Source organism: Staurois parvus, unplaced genomic scaffold (assembly GCF_062004578.1).
Source record: "Staurois parvus isolate SC_StPar_1 unplaced genomic scaffold, SC_StPar_1.0 ptg001432l, whole genome shotgun sequence".
Taxonomy (NCBI): Eukaryota; Metazoa; Chordata; class Amphibia; order Anura; family Ranidae; genus Staurois; species Staurois parvus.
In genome coordinates, this window is record NW_028319228.1 from 2,192,330 (window position 1) to 2,210,475 (window position 18,146).

The 18,146-nt window shown below is 41.4% G+C and overlaps 1 protein-coding gene across 1 annotated transcript in view; it reads right to left on the reverse strand.

Annotated features, from left to right (window-relative positions):
* Positions 1–18,146, reverse strand: part of LOC149436009 (G protein-coupled receptor 54-like) — a 204,771-nt gene that overhangs the window by 102,847 nt on the left and 83,778 nt on the right. Inside the window, exon 2 of the mRNA XM_089662092.1 lies at positions 9,735–9,859. Coding sequence (XP_089518218.1) covers positions 9,735–9,859 — 125 coding nt within the window. The remainder of the gene's footprint in view (positions 1–9,734; positions 9,860–18,146) is intronic.

Here is an 18,146-nt window from a genome sequence, read left to right on the forward strand (position 1 = left end):
AAATTCCAAGTGGCTCCTCAGATCAATGCTTCATTCCTTGTGTGATCAATGTACAAGTACCATCTTTACTGCAGTTTATTGCTTGTTTTTTTCCAGTATCACATCTAGTTCAAACTCATTCAAAGACACAGTTTTCTTCTACGGACATTCTTAGTGTAAGTGTAAGTTCACCTTCAGGAAATTTTTTCAAGAATTCCCCTACGTAATTCTACATCCAATGAATAGTACATACCAGAACCCCCCCTATTGTAAATATTCAAAGTGTTCCCAATATAGATGTAGCTGTTGGAGGTCCTCACCAGAAAAAAGAATGGCCCCACATTATTACCCCCTTCCTGTCACTTTCAAGCTGTGCAACCATTGTAGTGAATCCTCTCCCAGATCCACCTTAGCTTAGTAGAAGCCGCTCCAGGCCATTCAAACTGCATGCATAAGCAGTGCATGGTCTCCTTCTGTAGCAGAGCTCAATGTGCTTTTGAACTTGCTAGGAAAATTGACTATGCCTGTTTACATGTCATAGCCTTCACCTTTTGGGGAGTGTAATGGACACCAGACACCCACGACTGTCAAGAAGCTGCTTCTCAGGCTCTGGAACATGAGACGAGTTAATCTGGCTATTGCTACCCCAAGATCCAGACGACACCATTCTTGAAGTAAACCAGAGGTAGACTACTTTATTTGAACACAGATACAAGATATATACACTCAGGGGACAATCCCCTCCCTGCATAATGACACGGGGGGGGGGGCAATCTACATTTAGCAACAAGAGACACACATGTATTCAAACTTCACACCAGCAGACAGTCCCATCAGGAGGGAGGGCTGCTGGAGACACCCCCCACTAAGCTAATACACATAAACACATACATCCCATAATAGTTTGCTCCCAAGCCAGGCAAACAATAGAACAATGGGATACAGCCACATAACATTAAACAATCAACAACCCCACCTATCTCCTAAACATGTCTACACAGTCTAAGACAAAGCCCACACAATATTAGGACAGATCACCCTGTACCCCTAACAGGCACAGGGTGATTTACACATAAGAGGGATATGGGGAGCTGAGACAGGGGTCTCCCCACCTCTCCAAAGTGAGCTGGATTCCATGGGCCCCCCACCCAAAGTAACTCCCGTCACAGGGAGTGTCTAATTACTGTCTGTAGCCCAACTCCTCTTTCCCTCACTACAGAACTTTATAGGAACTTTATATATCTGCCAGAAAAGCAGCTCTGAGTCTGGTGGGGCAACTGTCATCAGATCCAAGATGGTGGCATCCAGCAGTAGTCTAGAGGCTTTTGGATGTCCACACAAAAAGGCTTTTACAGGCAAATACCATGTGTAAAATACATTACATAATTTTTTGGGAAGATTCTGGTTGAAGTGAGTGGTCCATTGACAGGGCTCCTTTAAGTTTACCGCATAAGATTTAATATTTGAAGCAATGTCAGGAAATGGCTGCTTCCTTTTGAGCATTCTCACACAGGCATTTCTCAGAATGTCTTTAAATCTAAAATATCCCTAGGTCCTCCTACTTTGCCAATAGTATAGTTTTTTATAATTCACCTTCTATTGTAGCTCTCAGTAGTAAACTTTCAAACATATTTGAATTGAGAGAGGGAGAGGAACAGTAAAGCACAAATCCTATGACACAATTATAACTATACACAGAAGCTTGTTTCACAAGTATATCTAAAACATTAAAATGGCTTTTATTTCTCTTTATTATGTTTACATTTTTCTATTTTGCTTCATTTCTCTTTATTACTTCCATACTTTTGTCTGCATTTTTTAACCCTTTTGCTGCCAGGTCTAGGGTCCGTACATTGTACAGACCTGACAGTAGGGGGATTTCATACACAATCTGATGGCTGCAGCCACCGGGATTGTGTATAAAACTGACAGGCAGATTCCTGTCTGTCAGGTGGAAGCTGTCAGATGACTATGCTGTGGCCCGATTGCTTCCACAGACCCCAATAACGGTGTTCCCCACCTCACACACGTGCACTTCCACCATGTATTTAGGCTCTGCTTACCCATCTGCAGGCCTGGGTGGAAGAGAGAGAGGAGAGCACTCTCCTCCCCTTTTGCTGTGACCCGGAATGTGGTGGGTATGATTCCAGGCCACCGCTGTCACTTTCCCCAGCTAGAATAGCTGGGGAGAAATGCATTGCAATGCGATATGCATTGCAATACATCCAGGAGAGCCCAGAGGAGACATGCAGGGTCACATTAAAGAGAACCTGTCACCTAAAAATCATCATATAGCGGACTCTGTGTCCCCTATGTGATGAAAAAAAAGTTAAGTAAACAAAAGTATTGCAAAAAAATAAAGTTACACCTAAGCACATATCACCCTCCCCCCCCAAAAAAAAATCAATTATGATACACATTCACCTAAACCATTTGTATGAAAATAACAAATATGTAAAATGCGTGTGCACAAGGTGTCAATATATTAAAGTGTTAGTTCTCTTCATGCACCAAAGCTTTCAACTCACCTATTTTGTTTGGCAGACTTCTGGCATTGGTGAACAATTATTTAATTGGTATTGTTGAATCTTGGCTTCTTTCTTCACATGACAGGGCCATTAATATTCCTGTTTATGTTCTCTTTCGGAGAGACAGGGTAAATAGGAAAGGTGAATAAATGGGAGAGAACAATGTTCTTGGACAACTTGTCAGCCAGCTTGCTAACAACTGAATTAACCTGTCTAACAGTATGCGTTTATAACAGGGGTTTAGTTAGCACACATTTGCAAATACATACGTAAGCCACAGAGCCACGTCACGGCACCCTGATAATCTGTGGTCCTAACTCTACAATTTCTGAGAGTCCCCATAGTAGAGGCACATGCATTTAATGGATAGATCAAGGGCAGGTGTACCTGAGGGAGCCCACACCTCTTAAAGGCAAAGGAGTGCACAGGACCCCAGCATGTAGCACAATGGCAGCAATTGTTCTCTCCCTTTTATTCACTATGTGATGCCTGTTTATGTGTCCTTGCTTCATAAGCCAGTTATAGACTTGGGAGGTGGCCATTTTTATTTGCATGTTGGAGCTTTGGTATGTGGGTGCACTAGGACCCTGGCTGCCATTGTGCTACATGCTGGGGTCCTGTGCACTCCTTTGCCTTTAAGAGGGGTGGGCTCCCTCAGGTACACCTGCCCTTGATCTATCCATTAAATGCATGTGCCTCTACTATGGGGACTCTCAGAAATTGTAGAGTTAGGACCACAGATTATCAGGGTGCCGTGACGTGGCTCTGTGGCTTATGTATGTATTTGCAAATGTGTGCTAACTAAACCCCTGTTATAAACGTATACTGTTAGACAGGTTAATTCGGTTGTTAGCAAGCTGGCTGGCAAGTTGTCCAAGAACATTGTTCTCTCCCCTTTATTCACTATGTGATGCCTGTTTATGTGTCCTTGCTTCATAAGCCAGTTATAGACTTGGGAGGTGGCCATTTTTATTTAAATAGGAAAGGTGGTGGTGTCTGTCTCTTTATGAGAGGTGATCTCAGAGTGAGCATGAAAGAGGACCTAGTTGATGGAGAGTGTGATGAGGCTGAAGCATTATGGGTGGAACTGCACATGGGAATGTGCACTACAGAGGTAATCATTGGAGTTTGTTATAGGCCTCCCAGTGTTAATGAGGAGGTGGAGACTCAGCTCCTTGCACAGATTGAAAGGGCTGCAAGGGCTGGGACAGTGATAATAATGGGGGATTTTAACTAACTGGAAATTGACTGGAGTAAAAAGGTACTGCAGGAACAGTTCAAGGGCAAAAATTTTTAAACCTACCACAGGACAAATTTTATGGTACAGTTCATAGAGGCCCCTACTAGGAATGATGATCTGCTGGACCTGGTAATCTGAAACCACGCAGAGTTTATTACAAATGTCCATATAAAAGAACACCTGAGTAGCAGTGACCATAACATGATTTCATTTATTGTTATCTGTAAACAGCAAGCACATACGGGAATTATAAAAAAGCTCAATTTTAAGAGAGCTAATTTTCCAAGGCTGAGAGCTGCTCTCCAAGACTTGGACTGGAAGGGAATATTGGCATCAATGAACACAACACAAAAATGGGAGTTCTTCAAAAAGACTGTATATGAACACACTGCAAAATATATTCCCATGGGCAACAAGTTTAAAAGGCTAAAAATCAAACCTAATAAGAAAAGAGCTTTTATTAAATATAAAAATGAAGGAACTCTATCATCGTTTAAACATTACAGAGAATATAACAGAATATGCAAAAAGGAAATAAAGGCCGCAAAAATTGAAAACAAACAGCAGATTGCAAAAGACAGCAGGACCAACTCCCAAACAATTCTTCAAATATATTATTAGTAAAAAGGTCCGATCCGGGCATGTAGGCCCTTTACAAAATAATCTAGAGCGGGTGACTGGGGACAAAGAGAAGGCAAATGTATTAAATGCCTTCTTCAGCTCTGTGTATACAAAGGAACATTGGGGAGCTCTTGTCCATAATGGGCATGGTATTGACACAGCTCCAGATGATCCACATTGGCTCACAATTGATATGATCCAGAAATATTTAGACAGAATAAAGGTGAATAAAGCACCTGGAGCAGATGGCATACACCCACGGGTCCTTAAAGAATTGAGCTCTGTCATTTCAAAGCTATTGTTTCTAATTTTTAGGGACTCTTTAATGACTGGCATAGTACCACTGGATTGGCGTAAGGCCAATGTGGTGCCAATATTTAAAAAGGGGTCAAAATCTTTACTAAGTAATTATAGACCTGTTAGTTTAACTTCTATAGTTGGGAAGATACTGGAAATTTTACTAAAAAGACCACATACAGTTGCAAGAAAAAGTATGTGAACCCCTTGGGATTACATGGAGTTTTGCATGAATTGGGCATAAAATGTGCTCTGAACGTCATCTAAGTCACAACAATAGAAGAACACAGTCTGCTGAACATAATACTACACAAACATTAGATGTTGCCATGGTTTAATTGCACATAACATGTAAACATTCACAGTGCAGGGAGGAAAAAGTATGTGAACCTTTGGACTTAATAACTGGTTGACCCTCCTTTGGCAGCAATAACCTCAACCAAACGTTTCCTGTAGTTGCAGATCAGAGCTGCACAACGATCTGGAGTCATTTTGGACCACTCCTCTTCACAAAACTGTTTCAGTGTAGCAATATTCTTGGGATGTCTGGTGTGAATCGCTCTCTTAAGGTCATGCCACAGCATTTCAATCGGGTTGAGGTCAGGACTCTGACTGGGCCACTCCAGAAGGCGTATTTTGTGCTGTTGCAGCCATTGTTTTGTTGAATTACTTGTATGCTTTGGGTCATTGTCCTGTTGCATCACCCATCCTCTGCGGAGCTTCAGTTGGCGGACAGATGGTTGTATGTTTTCATGCAAAATGTCTTGATAAACTCTGGAATTCATTTTCCCACCAATGACAACAATCCGTCCAGGCCCTGAGGCAGCAAAGCAGCCCCAAACCATGATGCTCCCTCCGCCATGTTTTACAGTGGGGATGAGGTTTTGATGTTGGTGTGCTGTGCCTTTTTTTTCTCCACACATACTGTTGTGTGTTCTTCCCAAACAACCCAATCTTGGTTTCATCTGTCCACAGTATATTTTGCCAGTAGTGCTGTGGAACATCCAGGTGCTCTTTTGCAAACTTCAAACGTGCTGCAATATTCTTTTTGGACAGCAATGACTTACTCCGTGGTGTCCTCCCATGTACTCCATTCTTGTTTAATGTTTTCCTTATTGTAGATGTGTCAACAAAAATGTTAGCATGTGCCAGAGATTTCTGTAGGTCTTTAGCTGACACTCTGGGATTCTTCTTTACCTCATGCAGCATTCTGCGCTGTGCTCTTGCAGTCATTTCTACAGGACGACCACGCCTAGGGAGAGTAGCAACAGTGCTAAACTTTCTCCATTTGTAGACAGTTTGTCTTATCATGGACACATGAACATCAAGGCTTTTGGAGATACTTTTGTAACCCTTTCCAGCTTCATGCAAGTCAACAATTCTTGATCGTAGGTCTTCTGAGAGCTCTTTTCTGCGAGGCATGGTTCACATCAGACAGTGCTTCTTGAAACCAGTAAACCCAAAACAGGTGTGTGTTTTTTAAGGGCAGGACAGCTGTCAGCAACACATCCAATATCATCACACTGATTGGAGTCAAGGTTGGCTCACTCCTGGCTCCATTTAGCTCTGGGAGAAGTCATTAAGCTAGGGCCTCACATACATTTTCCTCCCTGTACTGTGAATGTTTACAAGTTATGTGCAATTAAACCATGGCAACATCTAATGTTTGTGTAGTATTATGTTCAGCAGACTGTGTTATTCTATTGTTGTGACTTAGATGACGTTCAGAGCACATTTTATGCTCAATTCATGTAAAACTCCACGTAATCCCAAGGGGTTCACATATTTTTTCTTGCAACTGTAGATGAGTTCTTGCTGGAAAAAAATATTTTAAGCAACAGACAGCATGGATTCATGAAAGGTCTAGGGTTGTCAGTGGTGTACCCCAAGGTTCAGTTTTGGGACCCTTACTTTTTAATATATGTGTAAACGACATAGGATCTGGAATTAAAAATACCATTTCAGTCTTTGCAGATGACACCAAGCTGTGCAGTGGAATAACGTCCTTACAGGATGTCTCCCAACTTAGAAGCCGACCTCAATGCACTGTTTAATTGGGCAACTATGTGGTAAATGAGATTTAATGTTGATAAATGTAAGGTTATGCACTTGGGGGCTAAGAATATGCATGCATAATACATACTAGGGGGGTACAACTGGGGGAATCAATGGTGGAGAAGGATCTGGGAGTTCTGGTAGATCACAAGCTTAATAATGGCATGCAATGCCAAGCTGCAGTTTCTAAAGTGAGCAAAATCCTCTCTTATATTAAAAGAGGAATAGACTCCAGAGAGAGAGATATCATATTACCCCTGTACAAATCATTAGTAAGACCTCATCTGGAATATGCAGTTCAATTTTGGGCACCAATTCATAAAAAGAACATTGGAGAACTGGAGAAAGTACAAAGAAGGGCAACCAGACTGATAAGAGGCATGGAGGAGCTCAGCTATGAGGAAAAATTAGAGGAATTGCATTTATTCTCTCTTGAGAAGAGGAGATTAAGGGGGGATATGATCAACATGTATAAATACATCAGCGGTTCATATAGTGAACTCGGTGTAGAGCTATTCACCCTGAGGTCATCACAGAGGACAAGGGGGCACTCTTTACATCTGAAGGAAAAGCAATTTAATCTCCAAAGACGGAAAGGTGTCTTCGCAGTAAGAGCTGTGAAAATGTGGAATAGACTCCCTCAAGAGTCGGTTCTGGCCAGCTCAGTGGATTGCTTTAAAAAAGTACTGGATATACAGAATAAAACTGGTTACTATTTATAGGTAAAGTTGATCCAGGGAATATCTGATTGCCTCTCAGGAGATCAGGAAGGAATTTTTTTCCCCTGCAGGAGCAAATTGGATCATGTTTTCCTATTTTTTTGCCTTCCTCTAGATCAACTGTGGGTGTAGGATTATAACCTTTTTTTTTTTTTTTTATGGTTGAACTGGATGGACTTTTGTCTTTTTTCAGCCAGACTAACTATGTAATACTGTGTTACAAATCGCTGCGCCACAGTGAAAGCAATAATTCTAGCACAAGACCTCCTCTGTAACACTAAACTGATGACCTGTAAGGGCTTTTGAAGCGTTGTCTATAGAAAATATAAGGTACTAAATTGTCACCATCTGATTGGCGTACATAAATTTAAGGTTTGAAATGTTGGGTATCTATTTACTTGGCATAACCTCTTCTTTTATATTTTACCAAAAATCCGTGCAACTTATTGAGTTTGTTTGCCCTAAAATTCACTATAGTGTGTTTTTTACTGAAATTTTGCATTTCCTAGACCTTTGCTGTAATATCGTGTAAAGTTAATTAAATCCCCTTTCTTTTTCATTCTGATGCTCAGTTTGAACTTTAACATGTTGTCTTCAACACGTCTAAATGCCTTAATTCATCGAGTTGCTGCCATATGACTGGCTGATTAGCAATTTGTGTTACCAAGCAATTGAAGCTAATAAAGTGGCAGGTGAATGTGTGTGTATGTATCTGTATATATGGAGATATATATATATATATATATATATATATATATATATTTTTTTTTTTTTTACATCATTCTTTGCATTTCCTGTTCTGATTTCGGAGCCCCAAGGGGAGCTTATAAGTCAACAAGTCTTTTCTTCCTCCTCCTGCTGCTGGTGTTGCAGTTACTTAGTTATAATGCAGCATTTGTGACCATATAATCTGGTAACCATTGCTATTTGGTTATTTACATTTCATCGGTGATTTGCTTATGCGTTAACTGGAGATGTACTTCCTAAACCTTCATTCTGTGATCTGCTATTTTTAACGAGCCTAATATAGAGGTGTTACTATAGAATCGTGTTTCTTGCATTATTATTTCATTCTGTTGAAATATGTCTGAACCCAGAGTGTCAGAAGTGTTGGAAGGTTTGCAAGGTCAGGGCAACCACTGGTGACAAGCATTATCAAGCGACCCCTGCGGGGGTAGCATTACACAGTATACCTTCAGTTGCATAGAGTAGTAAGTATCCTTATATTAGAGGTATTGAGAATACATACGCAGCTGTACACCTGAATCTCACATTTTGAAAATATGGGACAAGAGAAAGGGGTAAGCTCACCTACAAACTTGGTGAGGAGGAGCGTTTCAATAAGTTCAAATCCACGGGGCCGTAGGGGTAGAGCTAATTGCTAATTAACCAATTAACCCTTAAGCATCAGGGGAAGAAGAAAAAAGAAACAGAAAATAGGGAGGGGGGCCCTCCAGATGAGAAGACCCACCACCTATGTCAGGAGGAGCGCTACTTGTGTGCAGATTTCACTCTGTTTCTGGCATAATAGATAGTAACTCAGTGGCTTAGGAGCTTCATTCAGAAAGCAGCTGTTTGAATTTGTCTGTAAAGTAAAGCTTCAAACAGTAACACCAAGTGTTCCTAAACTTTTTATTTGAATCCTTGATTGAGCTACTCCATCAGCCTGATGTCCCCAACTCAGTGTAACAATTGTGCTATTGTTGGAGGGTTCCTGGATTTCCATTTCACTGATATACAGTTGCGCTCAGTGTTGACTAGACGGATAAGGTCTGACCTTTTATAGCATTTTCGGGGAATGGAGTTATGATACAGGAGGCATTACACATGGTCTTTAGGTATTATTAGTACATTTCTAAACTATACGATGCACAGCAGTCCAAAAGGGCTGGAGTGCAAGGTATGACCAGAAGAGATGTAGTAAGTCACCCATCCCAGAGTTACAACACCAGCAGATATCAGGCACTGAGAGGTACTGTAAATAGGGTGTAAAGATGAGGGGGTAAAATACCAGTGCATCACCAATTTGTAACTGGATTCTTAGTATCTGTTGCTAATCAATGATTTACAGTATATGAATGTGTAAGAATTTTAGATCTGCCAGTGTGCGTTGTGATGCTTCCGTTAACTTTAATTTGCATTTTTATTAAAATATTCTAATTAGTAACACACAGTAGCATACAAATATAAAAAAATAATATATTAGTAAAATATATTTTAGACAAAGCTGTTGTGATTGTTAAACTTGCCCAAGGAAAAGTCAAATATATTAGATTCAGTACTTCAATCACATACCTGTTGTAGATAGTTTACTCCTCTGCACATGAAATCACCAAACACCCAGCTGGGCAGTGGGTAAAGAGTGGCGGTAAAAGGCACACAACATATCAGAAAGGTGATGTCCGTTGTAGCAAGGTTGGCTGTGAACACAAAGAATTTTATGTGAAAAAAAAAACAGAACCAATTTTTACTCTCTTTATACCTGCAAAACATTGCAAAAGCATCTGAAGATGTTGACGTGTTACCTGCTTATGCTCATTTCCAGGTGTCTTGGAAATTGTAGGGTTCGGCAATGAGAGTTGATTAGTTGAACCCAATCAATACTGTTCTTATATAGAAAAACTGCACATAGACACCAGTGTGACAATTAACCCTTTGGCGCCGACCGCCTCCCGGTCCCATAAGGGTTCTAAAAGCCGGAAGGTAGAGGTAGGCCTTCGGGTCATGTGAATGCTGTGATTGGCTGTCACAGCGATCACAAAATCGGAAAGCTCCTGATCGCAAGTATGCATCGGGAGTTTACCAATCACTGCCAGCTACCATGCTCTCAACATGGTAAGTAGTTTTAACAGGGCTGCATATATATGGCCTCTTGGAGTTAAGGCCCACACGCCGAGCAGCTGCACATATACGTGCGGTGAGCGTTAACAAGTTAAGCTGTTCTGTTTAATAAGCAGTGAGGCAGAGTCAATATATACAGTATATGGGATGCAGAAACATAAATTATCTAAATATTTAACACATATCTACTTCAAATTTAGCTGTTTGACTGGAGTTTTACCTAGTTTTGTAAGTTACTTTTTTATTGATTTTCAAAGTGATTTACAAACCATAGAATAACAGATACAAAACAATTCAAGAGAATAAAAGCAAAGAAACAGACTCATCAATGAGGAGCATACAGGTTCAAATAATGTCAAAACATAGCAATAAATTAGTCATCAACATCAGACAGCAAATTCGGCAGGGCAGATATGTAAAGGTCCCATGGTTCCCAAACTGGCTCAAAGATGGGAACAGTATTAACTTGCAAGGCAGTGAGGTGTTCCATTCTCCTAATTTCCCATAAAATTTTCAGTAATTTCGACCATGTAGAAGTTGTTGTAGACAGCCAATACATGGGAATGGTTCTTATGGCCACGGTTAAAACATGGGCGGAGAGCTTTTTGGCAAGTTTAAAGAGGCCTGAAAAAGGTAGGGCCAGCAAAAAATAATTGGGCTCAATGGGAATAGGAGCCTGAAGAAGCTGTTTCAAAAGATAGAAGACCTCTCTCCAAAAAGGTATTATGCACTGGCAAGGCCAGAAAACGTGAAAGAGCATGCCAGTGTCTGCCACATCGCCAGCAGGCAGAAGAAATATCCCAACTGTGAGCATGGAGAACTTCATGGGTACTATACCAAAACATTAGTATTTTGAAGGTAGTTTCCTTATATACAACACACATGGAGTTCCACTTTAAAGCTGAACTCCAGGTAACTTTCAGTGGGGCTGCACCAACACTGCAAGAGTTAACTGCTTGTTTAGTTCCAGGGGGCATGGAAAAGTAAATTTATTTACCTGATCCTCTGCTCCTCCATGCTGCTAGGCCCGTCCCCTTGGCATCTTCTGGCCCATGCTCAGTGGTCTAAGGTCCTCACACCCTTAGTTGTGGACCTTTTAAGCCAAGACTGACAATTATCTAAGTAGGGATAATCTTCAGCTTCTTCCCCCTGACAAAAGGCCTAAAAAGCAAAAATTGGGCCTCTCAGCAGCCTGGAAGGCAATGACCTCTGTACATGCATCCTCCCAAGATAGCGGTGCAGGAGGCAAGAGACAGGACCCTTCACACACACATCCTTTCCCAGCAAAGCCTGAGACGAAAGGGGACCTTTCTAGAAATATTTATCCTTTTCCCCAGCCCGCATCTCTGGCATAAACCCCTCAGTGATTGACTTGGGTAGAATAAATAATCATAACCCAATATATTGTATCTTCTCACTTTATTTAGTGGAGAACACTCTCAGTAGCTGGCAGAAACAGAGTTTCCTGAGGCTTGGAAGAAATCTAACAATTTCAGATAACATAAACAAAGCTCAAGCTGGCTACAGCCTAGCTGCATATACTAAATTTTCACTAGAAACATTCTAGCTTAAGGCAATGTCCATACATATTGTATTGCACTTTACCAGTCCTTAGCTGCAGTGACAACTAATGGAAAAAAATACAAAAGAAACAAGAAAAAGAGCAAAAAGAAAGCACTATTGGTATCTATAGTCTACCTTGCCCAACATGTTTCATCCCAGCGGACGAACCTTGATGATATCTGTATGAGTGAATATGTTGGGAAAGGTGGACAATATATTCTAATCACTGCTTTTTGCTCATTTTTTGTTGTTGTTTGCTGTTTGTGTGGCTTTTAAAGTTATTCACTGCATTTTTAAAGAATTAATAGTTAACAGTATGCAATAGCTTTGCTTACAGTTACATGTGGCTTTGTTTTGCCACTAAATAAAATAGTTATTATAGTCTGTCTGAAATTTTATGCATGCTCTATACTCTCTCTGAGCAAATTTTTTTCTTATTTGTTTGGGGGGGGGGGGTTTATTAAGTGACTGTGTGTGTTATTAGACTTTACGGCAACTCTTACTTAGGGGATGGTATCTGGGGGCCATCTTATTATTGATAAGCACCCCGCCCGCAGACCGCTACAACCACTGGGCCAGGGTTGTGGGGAAGATACCCTTGTCCTTCTGCACTCTTGCAAGGAACCCACCATGTCAAGGGCATGTGGCTCGGTATGGTTTGCGGGGAGGGGGGAAGAGACGCATGCTTGCCCTCTCCTTTTCCTGGCCTGCTAAGTTGCATGCTCAGATAAGGGTCTGGTTTCAAATTTTTTTTGCAGAAGGTCCCTCTTACAAATTTATACCAGACCTAAAATGGCCTGGTTTAAATTATGGGGGAACTCCTAAGCAGTCCAACTTTTATTCAGCATCTCTGTGTATAAAATAACCATTGGTGCTAATATCTTCTTAGTGAAGTGCCAAACAAATACTTATTCCTCCACTTGGAGGAAGAGGAATTTTTTGGCACTTGAAGAAGAATATTCAGTAAGAAAATATTAGCACTACTGGTTATTTTATATACAGAGACGCTGAATAAAAGTTGGACCGTTTTTGGACTTTCGGGGGAGCAAATGCATTCTGGCGTCGGGGGCTTTTCATTTGGTATATTTCGATTTATTATTTTTGTGTCATCACCTAGTATTATACCGATACATTTATTTATTGGAATTCCTATGCAGTTTTTTTAAACTGTGTGCATGCACCTGGCAGTGTCCCTAACAACCATTGGCCATGGAAAGCTGGCATGTATCCCAATCCCAAAATCCCAATAATCTTCCTAATGCAGCCAAAGGTCTCATTCTTTTGGAAGAAGCCGCAACCAATGATCATTCTGACTGGAGTAATACCATCAGAGTGCTGGTACTTCTCCCAGACGGCTAAACCTAATCATTTTTAGGGTTTTTTTGGGATATGGACATCTTGCATGCATTACCAAAGCAAAATACATAAGTGGCCACTTAATCACCTATACTTCACATATATAGCTCAGGTACATAACCTCTTTGAAACATTATTTTACTGATATCCTCCCTCTTTTATTTATTGGCTTGTTTACGCCTAGCAAGAACAGAGTATAGTTGTTGACGTTTACCCTTTTTTCTTTTGCAGTGTAGGTGTACTTTATTGATAGCAAGGTTGCACACTCTGTGCCTGTGCATGCTTTCATTTAGCTTGAACAATGTGAGCAATTTGATAGCCTACATACTCACTAATCTTAATTGCAGCCACTTCACAGGCTCATCTGTACTTGCTTCCTTTTCTCCTTTCCTTGATTGCCCACTCTACTCCCGCCCCCCCATCCCTGCTCTTTCCTTTCCAGTCCCTGGATCCTTGTTTTTTTAAATATTTTCTTTACATATGGTAAATGGTTTTTATTTAATGTATACACTGTGCAAGTCATCTGAACATTACAACAATGCCTGATTACTGTCTGTTACAGGGCTGATGGCTGTATATTGGATGAATTAGAAATAGATTATACATAACAAAAAACAGAATACTTTTAGTTCACTCCTTTTATGGAAAAAAGTAAAAGGACTTTGTTATGTATATTGCAAATCTATACAATGGCCTGGGTATTGTTATATCTGAAATAGCAATATGTAACCCACACTGCACACAAAAAATAAATGAATAAATAAATAATGTGTCCTGTTACATCAGCTAGCACAGAATTAAGAAACCTCCGGATGTAATGCTGGATGTGATTTAGAGGTCCATTTAAAGTGGTTGTAAAGGCTCAGGGTTTTTTACCGTCATGCATTCTATGCATGAAGATAAAAAACCTTATCTGTGCAGCATCCCCTCAGCCCCTCGTAATACTCACCTAAGCCCCCTCAGTGATGTGCACTGGAGTCTCGGCTATCCCAGGACTCCCTCTCCTCATTGGCTGAGACAGCAATGGGAGCCATTGGCTCCTGCTGCTGTGAATCATAGCCAATGAGCCAATGAGTAGAGAGAGGGGGCCAAGCTGCAGCTCCGTGTGTGAATGGACACATGGAGCAGTGACTAGGGAGTGCGCATGCTCGGGTGCCCCCATAACAAGCTGCTTGCTGCGGGGGCATCCGACAGGAGGAAGGAGCCAGGAGCGCTGGTGGGGGACCCAAAGAGTAGAGGATCAGGGCTGCTCTGTACAAAACCACTGCACACAGCAGGTAAATATAGACTTGTTTGTTTGTTTTTTAATTTAAGCCTTTAGAATAACTTTAATCACTTAGGCCTCATGCACACAGGACATTTTAAACTCTCTTAGAAGCCAGCAGTGTTTTTGCAGAAAAAACGCTTGATGCTTGTAAAAGTGTCTATTGTTTTACAAGCATTTAGGTGCATTTTTTGGTCTCAAGCACTTGGGCGTTAATTCATTTCACTGGTCAGAATATATAAATTTATTTTGGCCATTGAAATTAATTAGCACTCAAGCGCTACACACACATAGCATTAACGCATGTTTAGGCATATTTACAAGCTATTTTTCTGTTCAACCTCTATTGCTCCTGGATGCACTGGCAGAGGGTTTTTATTTTCCTGCCTCTAGCCACTAAATGCTGTTAAAAGTCTATGTGTGCATGGAGGATGGAAAAAAACGCCTGATGCCCCTAGGAGTAACTGCAAATACATCCAGTGTGCATGAGTCCTAAGAGGTTTATTTATGAAGCAGAGAATGTGACTTTCACAAACATTTGCTGGTGGCGCATATGTCACTCTTATTTAAAGCACTTGCACCTGGATGGCTATCCACAATAGAATATTTATGAAAGGTGCATTCCCTGCTTTATAAATAGACACTTTAGGATTTATTTTGTAAAAACAATTATCCAATTGGTGGGACATTAGATAATTAGAAAAATATTTAAGTGACAAATTAATCCCTAGGGCAGTGTCCCTCAACTGCAAGGCCATGGCCATGTACTAAGCAGCAGTTTCCCTCTTGCCGGACCACACTAGGGTTGTGCTTCCTCTTCCCTCAGATCCTCTCCATTCTCATAGCTCGCTCATGCCACTCAACGTGTCTTCCTAAACATCCTCAGCCACAAGCAAAGCACCAAGCGGTTGCTTATAGAAAAGGAATGTTAACTGTGTCTGGGGGCTGTCACACTGACTCTCATAAGGCTGTACCACGAGCCACAGCAGAAAAGATGTGATATCACAGAAGGGAAGGGGTGCATGGGAAAGCAAGGTCCATGAACCAAAACCCCTTCCGCCTTTCTCCTGTGAGCCCAGTGCTGGGGTGCATGGTGGCTGAGAACCAGGACTTTCCACCTACCACTGTTCACGTGGCTGGAGTGGTTGTACAGAATCCAGGTGTAGCAGAGAAACCAGGGCAGTCAACAGCAGCCTTGATTAGAGGAGTTACTCACATCTAGCATTGTTATAGATGTTGTCACCTGCCTAGTTCCTTCTATGTATGTCTGTTGATCTTCCCACATATTGATCCACCTTGTCATGTCAAACAGATAAACCTAACAAGCACTAGGAAAGCAAATCGGAATATCAATATTTTAATATATATATATATATATATATACCCCATATTGAATTACATATTTTGTATTCCCATAATTTTGTTGTTTGAATGTAACTTTTTATTTTTAGGCACAATTTACAGCTGCACATTGCAGTAATGCATTGCAGTGCCATTCATTTAGATTGGCACCCCAACACACCAAGGAAAGCACCTGCATTGTAGCATGATGTAACACGTCAACACAGTTTTTGAAGCATATTTTTAAGTGTTAACACTCGATTTTTGCAGCGGTTTGCAGTTTTTTTTTTCAGGTGTTTTGAATCTAGGCATTTTGACAAGTGGCCAATGGAAAGCAGTATGATCTTTGACATCACCAGTGTGAATCCTGTTTTTTTTGTGTGCTTTTTTCGGGATGCTTTGAATTCTGAGCACCTGCTAACTCTAGTTGCAGCCTGAATGTGGAGAAGAGGGTTTTTCATTGGCTCACCAGAGAACAAAGAGTGTGTTTTTGGCCTCCTTTCAAAAGAAAAAGTGTTTTTACATACTTCAATCAACCTGAACTAGCAGAATGCAATCACTGCAGTTAAGGCAGCCGGAGTATGATGGGTTTTTTTTCAAAGATGCTTTAACACACGCAATAGAAAAGGCCCAGTGGAATGGGAGTAGTGACAGCACAAATGGTGCATCCTTCTTTATGTCTCCCACAACACATGTTCAGCTACGTATACTTGTTGTTATGCATTTTGACATCTTTTACTTACTGGATAATACATTTTTTTTTTAACTTTAAAGGATCTTTTGTTTTAATGAGTGCAATTAATTTTATGTGACCCGACAAAGGCTCCCGCCATCTGATAGCTCTGCCACCTGACAGTTCTTAAATAACAAAGGAGGGGGCCAGCCGATGACATCGCCAGGGCATGCTGGGTCAAAGATGTCACAAGGGGGCGGGGTCACCCGATAATGTCATCGGGTGGCCTAACCCTTAGTTGTTAATAAAAAAAAATTGCCGGCAATGAAAAATTAAGAAATAAAAACAGTGTGGGCTCCCCCCCCCCCCTTCACACCAGGTCCTTCGGGTCTGGTATGGATTTTAAGGGGAACCCAATGCCAAAGTAAAAAAAAAAAAACCGCCAGGGTCCCCAAAATCCATAACAGACCCTTATCTGAGCATGCAGTCTGGGAGGTCGGGGGGGGGGACAAGAACCATACCAGGCCACATGCCAACATGGGGGGTGCTGATGGGGACAAGGGTCTCTTCCCCACAAACCTGGACAGTGGTTGTGAGGGTCTGTGGCCAAGGAGACTTATCAGAATCTGGCCCCCAGATCCTGCCCCCCCCCATATGACAGTGGAGCTGTCAGATGGTAGGAGCCTTCATCAGGTAGGAGCCCCTTTTTTTTCAGATCGGTGGCAAGCATTCACTATGATTGACGGTGGATCTACTTCAGGGGATATTTATTTTTTTAATAAAGGACTTGTCAAAAACTGGTGTTGTGTTTTTCCTCACTCACGCTCATTTATATGGGGGGGGAGAGGCTGAAACCACTGACAGCTGATGAGTCATCAGTTGTTAAGGACGTGGTGGTCAGCTTCTCGGCCCTCTCTTTAACAACCTGCTATTCTTCACACAGAGCTCGAATTGGTCAAGAAATTTTCAACCGATTCAAATGTGGATCGTTCTGAAAATTTGGAGGGGGGGAGGGGACCAGAACCATACCAGGCCACATGCCAACATTGGGGGTGCTGATGTGGACAAGTGTCTCTTCCCCACAAACCTGGGCAGTGGTTGTGGGGGTCTGTGGCCGGGGGTCTTATCAGAATCTGGAAGCCCCCTTTAACAAGGGGGGCCCCCAGATCCTGCCCCCCATATGACAGTGGAGCTGTCAGATGGCAGGAGCCTTCGTCGGTTGAGGAGCCCCATTTTTTTTCAGATCGGTGACAAGCATTCACCAGGATTGACGTTGGATCTACTTCAGGAGATATTTATTTTTTTAATAAAGGACACCAGTCAAAAACTGGTGTCGTGTTTTTCCTCACTCACACTCATTTATATGGGGGGCAGAAACCACTGACAGCTGATGAGTCATCAGTTGTTAAGGACTTGGCGCTCAGCTTCCCAGCCCTCTCTTTAACAACCTGCTATTCTTCACACAGAATTCAGATTGGTCAAGAAATTGTCAACCGGTTCGAATGTGGATCGTTCTGAAAATGTGGAATTCGTTAGAAAATGAATAGACAAATCTAAACTAAACTAATTCTGAAACGAATCCACTAATTTCGAAACTAGTAACATAAGGAATTTATCCAGAACTAAACAAAGCAAATGTTTCCATTCTGAACATGTCTATCAGGAATTA